At 40.1% G+C, this 13,082-nt stretch overlaps 1 protein-coding gene across 1 annotated transcript in view; it reads left to right on the plus strand.

The window, feature by feature from the left end:
- Positions 1 to 12,262, plus strand: part of LOC103214744 (putative methyltransferase-like protein 21E) — a 29,757-nt gene extending 17,495 nt beyond the window's left edge. The window contains exon 5 of the mRNA XM_007960846.3: positions 2,113 to 12,262. Coding sequence (XP_007959037.1) covers positions 2,113 to 2,516 — 404 coding nt within the window. The 3' untranslated portion in view covers positions 2,517 to 12,262. The remainder of the gene's footprint in view (positions 1 to 2,112) is intronic.
- Positions 12,263 to 13,082: the final 820 nt, after the last annotated feature.

Raw genomic sequence — 13,082 nt, forward strand, 5'->3', positions numbered from 1 at the left:
TAGAATAGGGAGAGAGTATTAGAAATCACATAAAAATCACACGTCTGCTTCTACTTTTAGGTGTTTGTCCTTGACTTTGTTTTCTCAGTTCATCTCCATTGTTTTATTTTTTCTCTGTCACTCAGGTGGAGTGCAGTGGTGCGATCTCCACTCCCTGCAACCTCCGCCTCCTGGGTTCAAGTAGTTCTCCTGCCTCAGCCTCCCTGAGTAGCTGGGACTACAGACATGCACCACCACGCCCAGCTAATTTTTTTGTATTTTTAGTAGAGAGAGAGTTTTGTCATGTTGGCCAGGCTGGTTTCGAACCCCTGACCACAGGTGATCCACCCGCCTGGGCCTCCCAAAGTGCTGGGATTACAGGCGTGAGCCACTGTGCCTGACCCACCTCCATTCTTTTTTATTGTTACCCTGAGTTCTCTCACGAGCATCTTTTCCAACTAAGCATGTGATAGTTTTTAATATATGCCTGAGCCTATTTCAGTTCAGTCTTTTTGCTATTGTTATCTATCTCATTGCCTTAGTGTAGCTCCTTCTCTGATGTGTGCTACCCAGATCCATCCTGATTTCCTTGATCTTCAGAAGTGCACACCTGCCACTTTAAAATCTTTAGAGGAATTGAACATTTAGCAATTTACAACTTTCAAATTTGTTTTTGTAAGAGTATTTATAAGTCTCTTGGAGTCTTCCCAAATACATTTTTTTTTAAAGTTGCTGTATCCTGATATTGTTTGCCAAAGTCACTATTCCATTTAGTAAGGATAGGTCAGAGTCACTATTCGATTTATACCTGAAAGCCTGACTTAGGAGCAGAATTTGTGCTTCGGGGAGTCATTGGTTTTATTAAAAATAACTGGTCCCTTGAGTCCACTTGTCTAACTTGGAACAAATATTAAAAGATAGAAACTTTGATTAGTCAGTATGCTGAAAGTGGTAGTGTTTATCTCTCTAGGCAAAAAGATATTAGGGGGAGTTTACATTCAATATGGGCAAAGGTGTATTCCCTACCCTGAGATTTAAAAAAGATTTGTTGAAAATGATAGACCCACCCATAGTAGAATGTAAAGGCTTGTATCTCCATGAGTGTACCAATGATAGGCATATCTCCCTCCCATTTTAATGTTTTCACAAAATATAATTGATGCCAAGAGACTCATGATATTGCTGCTGAGGAGTAGCTTCTTATTTGTCTGAGCTAAACTAGGCTTCTCTTCCATTTCTGCTTTCTTGTTCTTTACCTGGTCTGTGCTTTTCTGATGCTGCAGAATTGGACAATCTTAGATTTATTTGCATCTTATTTTCAGCCTTTGCTACTGCTCAAAGCAGTAGCAAATTTGGTCACTTTACAAATTCTGCAAATTTGCTCCTGCCATATTTCTTCCTCAAAAACCCATCATTATTCACTTCTATCTTGGAAATTGTTTACATCTTCTTCTGTAAGCAGTAGCTTTATGAGCGCTATACACATGCTGTGACTAGGTTTTTAGCATCTTTTGATGGGAAGATTTACACTTGTGATGGGCCAAGTTGAAAACCTGGGCATAGCATGGATGTCATCATACTTTTCAGGGAATGCCATGGAAAGGCCTTCTTTCCTCCCTCCACTTCTCACTTGAGCACTTGCTGTTCAACTATAGGATGTCCGATGTTACATACACTCACTTGGTCTCACACGACTGAGGCTCAGAATTCTTTTAGGGAGGTACCTATTCTTCCATCAATGACTTCTCATTGTTTCAATGAGGGTGCCAAATATTTTGACTTTCTCTTTCTCTTGATTATTTTTCTCCTAGTATGTAGTAGATAAACAGCAAACAAAAACAATAGTAACAGCAAAACATACCAGAACAAAAACCAGGAGAACATAAAAAATGCAATGGTGCGCAAAAGTACCATGGATCTCTCTCTGTCTTTTTTTCTCTTTAACAGAGGCATATAGCTGCTTTAGCATCCATTTGAATGGGATTCCCTTTCTGTGTATAGGTACTGACGAGTCTTGTTGTATGGGGGGATGAACAATTTTGTAGAATTGCCAAGTGCATGTTGGCTTGAAACTCTTGATTGTTCTACCTTATCTCATGAGGGTTACTTTCTCTACTGTCCTTTGCTTCACAGGTGCTCATGTGACGGCCACAGATTTACCCGAATTACTTGGAAACCTGCAATATAATATTTCCCGAAACACCAAAATGAAAAGCAAGCATTTGCCTCAGGTTAAAGAACTCTCCTGGGGAGTAGCTTTAGATACAAACTTCCCCAGGTCTTCTAATAATTTTGACTATATTTTGGCAGCAGATGTGGTCTACGCTCATCCTTTCTTGGAAGAGCTCCTCATTACCTTTGACCATCTGTGCAAAGAAACCACCATCATCCTCTGGGCCATGAAATTCAGGTTGGAGAAGGAAAATAAATTTATAGATAGATTTAAGGAGTTGTTTGACCTGGAGGAAATTTCCAGTTTCCCTAGCCTGAATATTAAGTTGTATAAAGCTGTGAAGAAAAACCGGAGGAGTGTATGACATCCTCAGTGAGGACGTGGAAAGGTTAAGGCAATTTTTAGCAAATAATCACTTGAAAGAAAACCCTGAATAACCTTATGTGCCATTGAGTTTCCCAAGGGCAAATACACACACAGATGCACACACGCGCACACACACACACACACCACTATGAGAATAAAAGACAGTTTCCCATATTTGCCTCACCCCAGGCGGTAATTTTTCCAGATACTGCACGTGAGTCTGTAGGATTGGGGGTAATTTGTTCCTAGTTTGTCTCCATCAGCACACAGGCCTGCTTCTACTCATGCAGTAATAGAAACTCTTGGCAAAGTCACACTGTGCTGTCATTGTCTGCTGTCCTTATTCCTTACATCACCATTTATTATTATTTGAATCAATGGTGCAATTATTATTTTTAACGTATAATCACAAAATGATAGTTTTTAATGATATCTCTTCAGTGAAACTTGTTATTAATTCTTTTAAACATAAGCTTATGATTCTCTCTTTAGAAATAAGGAAATCGACTACAGTAGAATCTGCAAATAAATCTGAACAGGCAGATACATAATGTAATGGTAAATCTCAGACTTTTGTGGTTTCCATTAGTGCTATCTTATAGGTGGTCTATCATCTCTGCCTGGCAGAGTGGACCTCTGATGTAACCTCTGAAATCAGTCAAGCTTGTGGATTTGAGGTCATGGATGAGGACATTTTATTCTGTCCAATGAAAAATGAGTGAACACAAGCAAAAATTGTTGAGATTTTGGAGAAGTTATTGTTTTGTTTTAAGCCAACGATCATTATTTTGTATCACAAAAACAGAAATAAGCATAAACACTTTGGGTTAAAAATATGTATGAAAAGATTTAGGTCTCTGATCTCAGATAATCAGACATATAGCTGGTTTTAAAGTTTAAAGCTCTTCTGATGAACATATATACATCTAGATACTTGAAATACAATATGATTTTTTTTTTCACATAAACTTTCCTTAGAGTAGAATTTCCTTAGAGTAGAATAAAGTCTGTAGTAATTAAAGTCAGTGCAAAAAGAGCAAAGAATTAGGATTTTGTACTATGTAACTGCCTAGATGACACTGGTTGGCAATTACTCTGCCATGTCCCCAGTAACATTTTTTAGGCTGTTACTGTGCCCTCTGGGTGATACTTTCCTTTCTAGAATTAATCCTTTCTGCTTTGCTGAAAGTTTTCGATCCACTCCAGGTTGAGTATAATTGAAAAGAATATTTTCTAGGACTCTGATCAGTAAGTCAGGCTACAAATATACTCCAGTGTATTTTATTTTATTTTTTTAGTACATGTGGTTCATAGAACAATCTCTCAATAATTCCCAATATTTACATGGATCTCTGTCATTTTCACAGTCTGTTACTTACATAAAGTCATTTAATTGTCATAACCATTCTAAGAGGTAGAAGCTATGCTATCCCTGCTTCACAGATAAAGAAACTGAGGCTGAGATGTCCCCAGGCTACACAGCTGCAGAGTGGTAGTGCTAGGACATTCAAGTCCAGGTCTGTACAAGCCCAAATCCTGTATTAACCACTGCACTGTCTTTATAGATTTAAAACAAGAATTTTCAAGCTTTTAAAAGCAGGTGAAGTCATTCCTTCAAAAATGGAATAAATATCCAGAAAGATAAGCAAATACATGAGAAAAAAAATGAGACCTGTTCCATTTTAAAACTTGTATTTCCTATGTGAGTAGGTCAGGGTAGGCTTGTTTTGAAGATGATATTTAGATGAAGCTGACAGGAGGTAGCAGTGCAGGTGTCTGGAGAAGGTTGTTGGAGGCAGAAGGAACAACCATGCAGGGATTTGGAGGAAGGAGTCAGTCAATCCTCTGGAAATATCAAAGGCCAATATGTTTGGCACAGAGCAAGCAGGAGAGGTTGGTGCAGAGTGAGCAAGTATTCAGAGAGGCTACAAGGAGCTAGATCACGTAGGACTGTGTTGCAGGCTGCGTTCTCTAGAAACAGAGTCTGAGAGGGAGTTGGGTGAGCAGATCATTTTTTAGGGAGTGCTGTTGAAATGAAGACCTATGGAAGGGAGTGGAAGGAAGTAGGACAGAAACAGGTCGAACTGCAATGCAGGCCCAGTAACAGTCTGAGGTGACCCCCACACAGAGCACTGGCCTGAGAGTGGCCTCTGGAGTTGTCCTGATTAGGAAGATACATCTGGGCCTTGATGACCCCGTGTGGCCCAGTCATTGGATATGGGCTCCCCTGGGAAGACTCTGTGACCTTGGGTGAGGTGACTTCAGCTGAGGCAGTCCTGAAGACATTGACCAGCTCCAGCAGCAGGGGTTAGGTCACCCTGAAGAGGATCTGGGTGGCTTATCACAGGGTCCAGGATGACCTTTAGGCCTCAGAAAGAGCTCTGGCTTTTCTTCTGGTAGAATGGAGAATCTCTGAATGGTTTTGTGAGTAGAGGAGTGAAAGAAACTTTCCTCATGTAAGGACCACTCTGGCTGTCATTTTGAGACTAGAATGGGGAGAGATGAGACCAGGGAGAGGCTGTCGCAATCTGAGGTGGCAGCCTGCATTGGGGTGGCGAGAAGTGGCCAGTTCTAGATGTGTTTGGCTGCCAGAGTCAACAGACCTTCCCACCATGTAGAGTGTAGAGTGTGTGGGAGAAAGAGTCAGTGCTGAGTCACTGTGCATAAATTTATAGTCAACAGCTTAGAGATAGTTTGTGAAGCTCCCTCAGGGAACAAAAAGACTAGACAGAGGGTAAAACAAGGACTAGGCCCCGAGTCATTAAGAGATCACATATGGGTGTGTATACTGAGATGATTTTGAAGGTTCTACACACTCTCCCCTACTCCAGTTATATGCGTATCTGTTGACTTTGAACAACATGAATTTAATACCACAGTGGTTTTTGAACTGGTCAGTAGAGTTCCAAGGTTCCCGAAAGCTGCCTCTAGAGGTTTCTGGGAGCCTGAGAGTTGGAAATGCAGCAGAAACCTTGGGGTAACAAATGAAAAAATGGCTCCTCTGCTAAGAAAATATTTGAATATCATTACTAAGTTATTTTTAGGTAGAATACATAAGGTATCCTTTCAAAGACAGCATTAGGACCAAACTAAACATACAGTTCTGTAAAGTTCATCTTTCTCTATGTGCCAATCTGTCAAACGCAGTGTTCCGGATTCATTGTTTTATTCTGTTTATAGCATTCACTCCCAAAGTTTAACACCCCCACACACACACCATGCCCCTCTTTTCCACTTCATTCTATTATCCACTTCATTCTTTTATTCTTTTGTCTTTTTGCTGCAGTTTCTCCATACTTTTAAGATCCAATTTTACAATAATTTAATTTCAAAAGATGTAATTGGAGTAGGCCTTTTCTACCTTACTTTTTTTTTTTTTTTTTTTTGAAAGACTGGGAATTGATTTGTTAACTTCAATCTAAGGGAGTTATACTGTGAATTTTCGCACCTTTTTATCTGGCTTTTTGACAAGCTAGACTCTGTTATTAAAAACCTTGGTCCAATTCTTTCAGTAACTTTCTGGATTTCCAATAGAATGGACTTACTGATTGTCAAGGTTTTAATATAGGTTATTACAGAATAGCTATCACTCCATAGAAGACGCCCCAACCTGCAGGAGATTCTCTGCAGCTTAAAATTACACACAGGTAACCATGAGAGTTCTGTTCCCTAAACCGTATCAACTGTCTTTGGAAACGAAGTATTGCACTAAAACCTTCTATCTCGGAATGTAATGATATATCCTCTTTGATTTGTACCAATTTTTGTCTACCAGAATTTAGAAAAAAGGTTTTTTTTCATTCCATATTCATACTCTGTTCCCTTTCTTTTGGATAAAGAATTGGTGACATTGGGTAACTTCCTAACATATCTGCAGCCAAATAGGAAGCTCACTATTGTGGAAGAAAAAAGCTGAGGAAGCAATAACAGAATGGAGTGTTCCATTTTTTTCGTTAAGGCCTCAGAGTCTAGGAGCTTGGCGTTCTCAGTGGATGCCTGGTCTTTATAGACAGAGACCATGTCTCATTTGTTTAGGTAGCACCATTGCACATGAACAGACACATAATTTCTAAGTATCATTTGGAAATAAAACACATCCACTGAGTGGAATTTAGCTACAAGAAGAGATTTGCAGGTATTAACTTTGAAAACAAGCTGGGGACCTTGGGTTGTAGATATAAAAGAATTAAAGTCAACCATAAGTAAATCAGACAAGTAAGCTTATTGATAAGACTAAAAGAAATTTAATAGACTGTGCTTCTTCCTACTTCATTTTAATTTAGTTTTCGTGGAAATCTGTAGGTGAAGAAAATAAAAATGGTCAACAATATGTACTTTTAAGGCACATATAAATTATAAGGCGATAACACGAAATACAGTTGGGAATGGAGCAAGTAAATGATTTGCAAAAGTATTAGCAGGAATACAGGGACAGCACAATTTAAAAATTATAGGCATTTGTGTTAGTGTGTATTTGTGTGGACCCAGTCCCTTCTGTCTTCTTTATGAAGCCTGGAAGTGGTTTGCGAATGAGTTCTACACCCAGGTATCACCATGTTTGAGTCTGTGATGTGAAATTAAGTCTAGGATATTACCTGCAAGTCCAGTGTCAGTATTTGCTTTGCTTTGAAGTTCCACACAAAATCAAAGACAGTGTTCTGTATAATTATACTGTAGTATTAACGGGATAGTTGTGTCTTAGGTGCCTTGGTTAGCGTCAATTAGTTGTGAGGTCATATTAACTCCTTTTTGAAGGATTCCTGAGCTGGACGTTTGTGTTTACTCAGGTCGCATATGGCTGCGTAGTATTTAGATTGCTGGGCATACACTGTTGACTGCTTATTCTACTGAACTAACCTTTGGTCTCTATCATGAGCAGTGCTTTCACTCTCAAAAATCCTGCTCAAAGGCAGGATTTTTTCCTCTGTGTTCTTTGTGTGTTTCTTTGTTTCTAAGGCAATTGTCTTTTCCTGAAATCCAATCAAGTTTTACAATTGGCATTTACTATCAAGGAATTTCAAGGGATTATTAAAAACAATAACAGATATCCAGGTCAGTTTTGTGATAAATGGTATTAATGGGAAAAACAGAAAAATACTGAATATCTTCTGCCAACCAAGAACACTTTACCAAACCAAAAAATATTGCTTGATTTTTCAAACAAAGGCACAAAAGAATGAGATTAAAACATGCCATTAAAAATATTTTAATAGCTGGGTATTGTTTCATGACACTACAAATATAAGTATAAAATTTTTAAAGTGACTTATTTGGCAAATGCTAGATTTTGTAGTTTAGGTTTTGAAAATTTCTATATTCTCATTGTCCATAGTCTGCAATGTCTATACTCTTTGTTTTAATTTTAAATTACCTTCAGTGGAATTAAAAAAAAATTTTTTTAGTATCATTATTTAATTTGGGTGTTCTTATCTAGTGCCATGGTTTAATTTGGGCTTCTTATCTACTTCTGTGTTTTCTTTGTTAGTAGAGTATAAATCTTAATGGCAAAGGTTGTCTCTTTGTCACAAACCATCATAAATAAGCCCAAAGGACAGGCCATAAAAATGTAGGAAATTCTTAGATTAAAAAACATGAGTAATGCTTCTACCTACCTGGCATGCAGAGGTAAAAGTACAGTTGGCAACTGGTAAATTATTAACACTTTTCTACCAAGGGCTTCCTCATTCCTTAGTATCTCTGTGATTAATAGATAGTCAATTTAAGAATTAGAAGATGTAAAGCATAATAAACACATTTTGTAATCGCATATTGGAAAGAAATTAAGGTAACATTTTGTGCAACATTCAAGGGGTCAGGGGAACAAAGTGCTAGAACTCTTGGGAACAGATTTCATTTTTTTTGAAGAAGTAATTCAAGGAGGATGAAAGGGAATTATAAGAATGCAACTATTAATGCATAATAAATAGTTGAATAAAGAATAATTAATGCAATTCCCTTTTACTTTCCTTGAATTTTAGTTTTTCTTCTTTTGGAAGCCTCTAATGGTTGTCATTCATTCATTTATTTATTCAGTATTTACTGAAAACCCACAATGTGCCAAGCAGAGGCTGCAGACAATAGTGAACAGGTAGTCAGGGCCAGTCCTCACGGAGACCATGAGCCCAGTGCAGATGGGCAGAGGGAGAACTGGGGATGGCCTGGTAGGGGAAATACATGAAAACCAATCAGTTCTAGGTGTCCTGGCAGTGGGAGTTTAATGCACAATCAGGGCATAGTAAGGGCTTCTGGGGGAAGGTGTAGCTGGGTGAAGGAGATGGAGGTGAGGGCAGAGAGGAGAGACGGGACATGCTCTAGGCAGAAGGAACTGTGTGTCCTAAGCTTTGGGGACAAATAGGAGTGACTTGTTGCGATGACTCGCTGGAAAGATTGTAGCTTCTACGAACCTTTGCTGAAGTAATATCCATTATTAGTGGAATACTCACTGCTTTCAGGACTGTTTTAGAGATTTCCAATATAGCATCTCACTGAATCATCCTGACAACCCTAGTGGCATTACCCCAATTTATATGTGAAGATATTACGGCTCAGCAGAAATAAGCCTCTTCCCAGGTTACACGTGGGTGGCAGTTGTTGGGATGGGAACTTCTGTCTCTATGGCACCAAAGCTTGTGCTGTTTACAGAGTATGGCCTTGTGTAAGTTTTCCACTCTGAGCCCTGCAAGGAAATCCCAAATTTTAATTTTATTCCCTAGCTAATTTGGAGCTATCCGGTTTCATAAACCTTGTCTTCATTTGCTACCTGAGCACAAATTAGTTTAAGTGGGCTACTCTTGAGATGAGCCTGCAGAGATGTACTCCTATTCATAGTATGTCTCCAAGAGTAGAATTTTATGAATCCACGTATATACCCAGCGAAGACTTCACTAAGTTTTTCTTTGCAAGGAACATGGAGCACATATTAGAACAATTAATTTAAAGGTGTATGTTGATCTTAAAACAACCAATGTGGGAAGCGAAAAAGACCCTATTATATAAAGGAGGTGCCGAAGTGGAAGCAAACGCTATTCTTTTTGCTTGGGCAATGGCTCAGGAAGAACAAAATGAATGAAATGTGGGCTGCCCTCTGCTGACTTTTCAGCAGAGAAGGCCAAGGGGGTGGGGATGAACTTTAAAACCTCATCTGATCTGTTTGTGGCCATATTCTGTGAACGGTGCTGATGTTTATAGGTCTGTTACTAGGCGGGAACTCTCCCTGAATCAGCAGAGTTAAGCCATGGGGTGATGTGAGAACACCAGTTCTTGGAAACCACCTTTCAGCAATCTTTCAACGGGAGGGCCCGCATTGACTCAGGCAGCACAGCCTTCCAATGCCAAAGACCAGGCCAAAGGGACCGAGTGGGAGACTGGAAGGACACCAGTATCTTTGGCAGCAAAGTGCTTGTCTAAGTGGAAATGGCATTTGGTGCCCGTTAGCCTGAGGTTGATCAGGCACCTATGTCCCTGGAGGGCGATATTGCAGAGTAAGCCACAAGTCCTGGCTGGAGCCTTCCGACAGGTGACACGATGTAAGCTGATGCAGGAGCAGGGTGGTAGGTGAAGGGGGGAAGGAGGGGTGGCTCGGAGAGCTGCCACGATGTCAGAGGCTGTCCTGTGAGCATGAGGTGAAGAGGACGGTGCTGACTGCCACAGGAGAGCAGAGGCAAGGCAGCCATTGAATGTTCCAGAATGGAGAGAAAGGAAAACGTTGTATTTAAAACTTCTTGTGATAAATGGCTACCTGGCACAGGCACAACTTCAAAAGCAGCATGGTAGAAATGGAAACCTGAGGGAGAGACCCCAAGGTTATTGAGGAAAGGAATCACAAGATGTTTCTCTGATAGTCTCTTTATTGTGCTTATTCCTGGCTGATTTTTGAGCTGACCAGCAGAGCCTGAAGCCTGCTGATTGTCATCTCTACGAAGCAGATGACTGAATACGGAGTTTGATAAATGCAAGAAGTCAAAGCCAACATCTGAAGAAATTTCAGCTGGGATGTTGATGCAATCTCTCTTAAATAAAATGCTTGCTTTGCTTCTATTTCACGCTCCTACCAAGTAGGTGATAGTCTAAGGATTTAGATACCATTACCCTAGAGCTCCGAGAATAAAATTTGAGTATGAAATTACAGATGATCACCACTGGGAGGACCCGGTGATCTGCAAAATGAACTTTTCCTTCTGAATAAATAAGTAAAAATAAAAGAAATGATTTAAGCAAGTGAATTGAATTATAAAAGATGATATGCAAATGCATCAAAAGTGGCAAGGGGTAAATACACAACAGTGTAATGTGATAAACGTGTGGTGTTGTCTTCTTTAATTAGGTATTGTTTCAATTCCGCCCCTTGCCTGCGCACTTTGCACACATTATGAAATACATTCTCCAAGAAAAGGAGAAATGGGGGCTGGTTTCTAGTTCTTTGAACACTGTACAGGTGTTCGCCGGTGTGTGATGAGGCGGAAGGGGTGATGAGGGAGGAGACGGAAGAGGAGGCAAGTGTAAGGGAATGAAGACAGGGAGCAAGCAGAGAGGACACTGGGGTGGGAAGGGAGATTTTGATTCTTACAGCCTGAGAAGAAATGTCTGATCGCACTTTTCAGATTCCCATTTTTTGTAACCTAGTGGTTCTCAAACCTGAGGGTGCGTCCAAATCACCTGGAGGTTTTGTCAAAACACAGGTTGTTGAACCCCAACCCCAGAGTTTCTGATTCAGTGATTTGGAATGGGGCCCGAAGATTTGTGTTTCTAAGTTCCTGGTGATGCTGATGCTGCCGGTCTGGGAACAAGACTTTGAGACCACTGTGTGGCCGTACACTACATCTCTGTCTTCAGAGATCATCCTTTGAGGCTGGGGCATGTTGGTACAAAAGGGAGATGCTTTCACCTACCTGCTCCACTGTATCCTCCACTCACTCCATCGGCTGCGTCTGATTATTCATATCTCTAAAGGCACCTCTTTCTGGAAAGAACACCTTCCCAAGAGGCTTTCCTATGGGTCAATTCCTCTAGGCTCCATCCTTCCCGAGTTCTTGCAAGATTGCATGATACAGGCAATCATTTTTGCATGCACTAAGTATTCTTTTATGTTTATGGGCCACATATGCCCATTTGAGTCTAACACTTTAAGCATAGTTATAGTCTATGAAGTGAAGACGAAGTGAGAAAAATTGTGCAGAGATTATTTGACAGCCAGAGACTAAGGGGATATTTCTTAAAATTCTAGTTTGGGGACTTTGGATGTGAGATATGTGTAAGCTATTAAAGAACAGAGAGTGACAGTGTTTAATTTTATTGCTACAGTGTGTAATAGCTCCAAATTCAGACAGGCTCTTAATTAAAAATGTGCTCCTAGTCCCAGAGATTGGATTCCCAACCTTTACATGGGTATGATTCTGATATACATGAACAGTGACAATGTTGAGCATGGGATTTGTGGGGTACAGAGGAGTTTGTAAGGGATGGGGGAGCATAGTGGGGGGAGCTCAGTCAGAGTTCTTGATTTCATCAGTGTAGGAGTGTACCTGGGCGTGCACCTTGTTTTCACCCACCTTCACCACTTGCTGGATAAGCTAGAAGGTGGTTGGTATTGGTAAGTTTTTTTTGTTTTTTGTTTTTTTGTGTTTTTTTGAGATGTGGTCTCGCTCCTACAGCCTTGACCTTCCAGACTCAAGTGATCCTTCCTCCTCAGCCACCCCAGTAGCTGGGACTATAGGTATATGCCACTACACCTGGCTAATTTTTTGTATTTTTTTGTAGAGATGGAGTTTCACCATGTTGTCCAGGCTGGTCTCGAACTCCTGGGTTCAAGCAATCCACCCACCTTGGCCTCCCAAAGTGCTGGAATTACAGACATGGTCCACTGTGCCCAGCCTTGCTTGGTGAGTTTTTTTTTTTTTTTTTTGGTCACAAGTGAAATATTCTGGCAGCAGTGGAGTATAGTATCTTTTTCCTTTTCAAATATGTGATGAATTCAGGGCATATTCTTCCACAAAACTGGTATCATAATACCTCCAACTAGATAATCTCCATTAAGTAATTTGAAAAACCGAAATTCATCATTTTCATTGTACAAAATAATTTTAAAATAAAATAAATTTAAGAATTTTGACAGTGGAGGTGAAGGGAGGTGTTCATTTTCTCTTTCCCACTATGAGGGGACAGTCATCACAGTGAAATATACCAGCCTGAAGCAATAGTTCTCAACCTTGGCTCCCGAGCGGAACCCCGTGGGAAGCTTTATGGAAATCCTTTTTCTCTGGTCTGCCTTAATCCATTGAATTTAGAGCCACCAAGAGTGGGGATGGGTGTATTCTAGTGCAGAAATCTGTGTTTTTAAAATGCTCTCCACAAGATTTTTATTGGCCATTTTTTGGGAAATATTGGTGATGTGAATTTGGCTAAATGCCCAGACTCTCTCTCTTTGGCTCTTCCTATACTCTTCATGGCTTGTGATTTACTGAACCACTTATGAATTCAAGTTTTCTCATTGCATGTAATTGCTAAGTAGAGAATTTTCCACATGAAAGACTCCAACTGCGTTGAAACCAACCTCAGCTATATCCTA

This window comes from Chlorocebus sabaeus, chromosome 3 (assembly GCF_047675955.1).
Source record: "Chlorocebus sabaeus isolate Y175 chromosome 3, mChlSab1.0.hap1, whole genome shotgun sequence".
Taxonomy (NCBI): domain Eukaryota; kingdom Metazoa; phylum Chordata; class Mammalia; order Primates; family Cercopithecidae; genus Chlorocebus; species Chlorocebus sabaeus.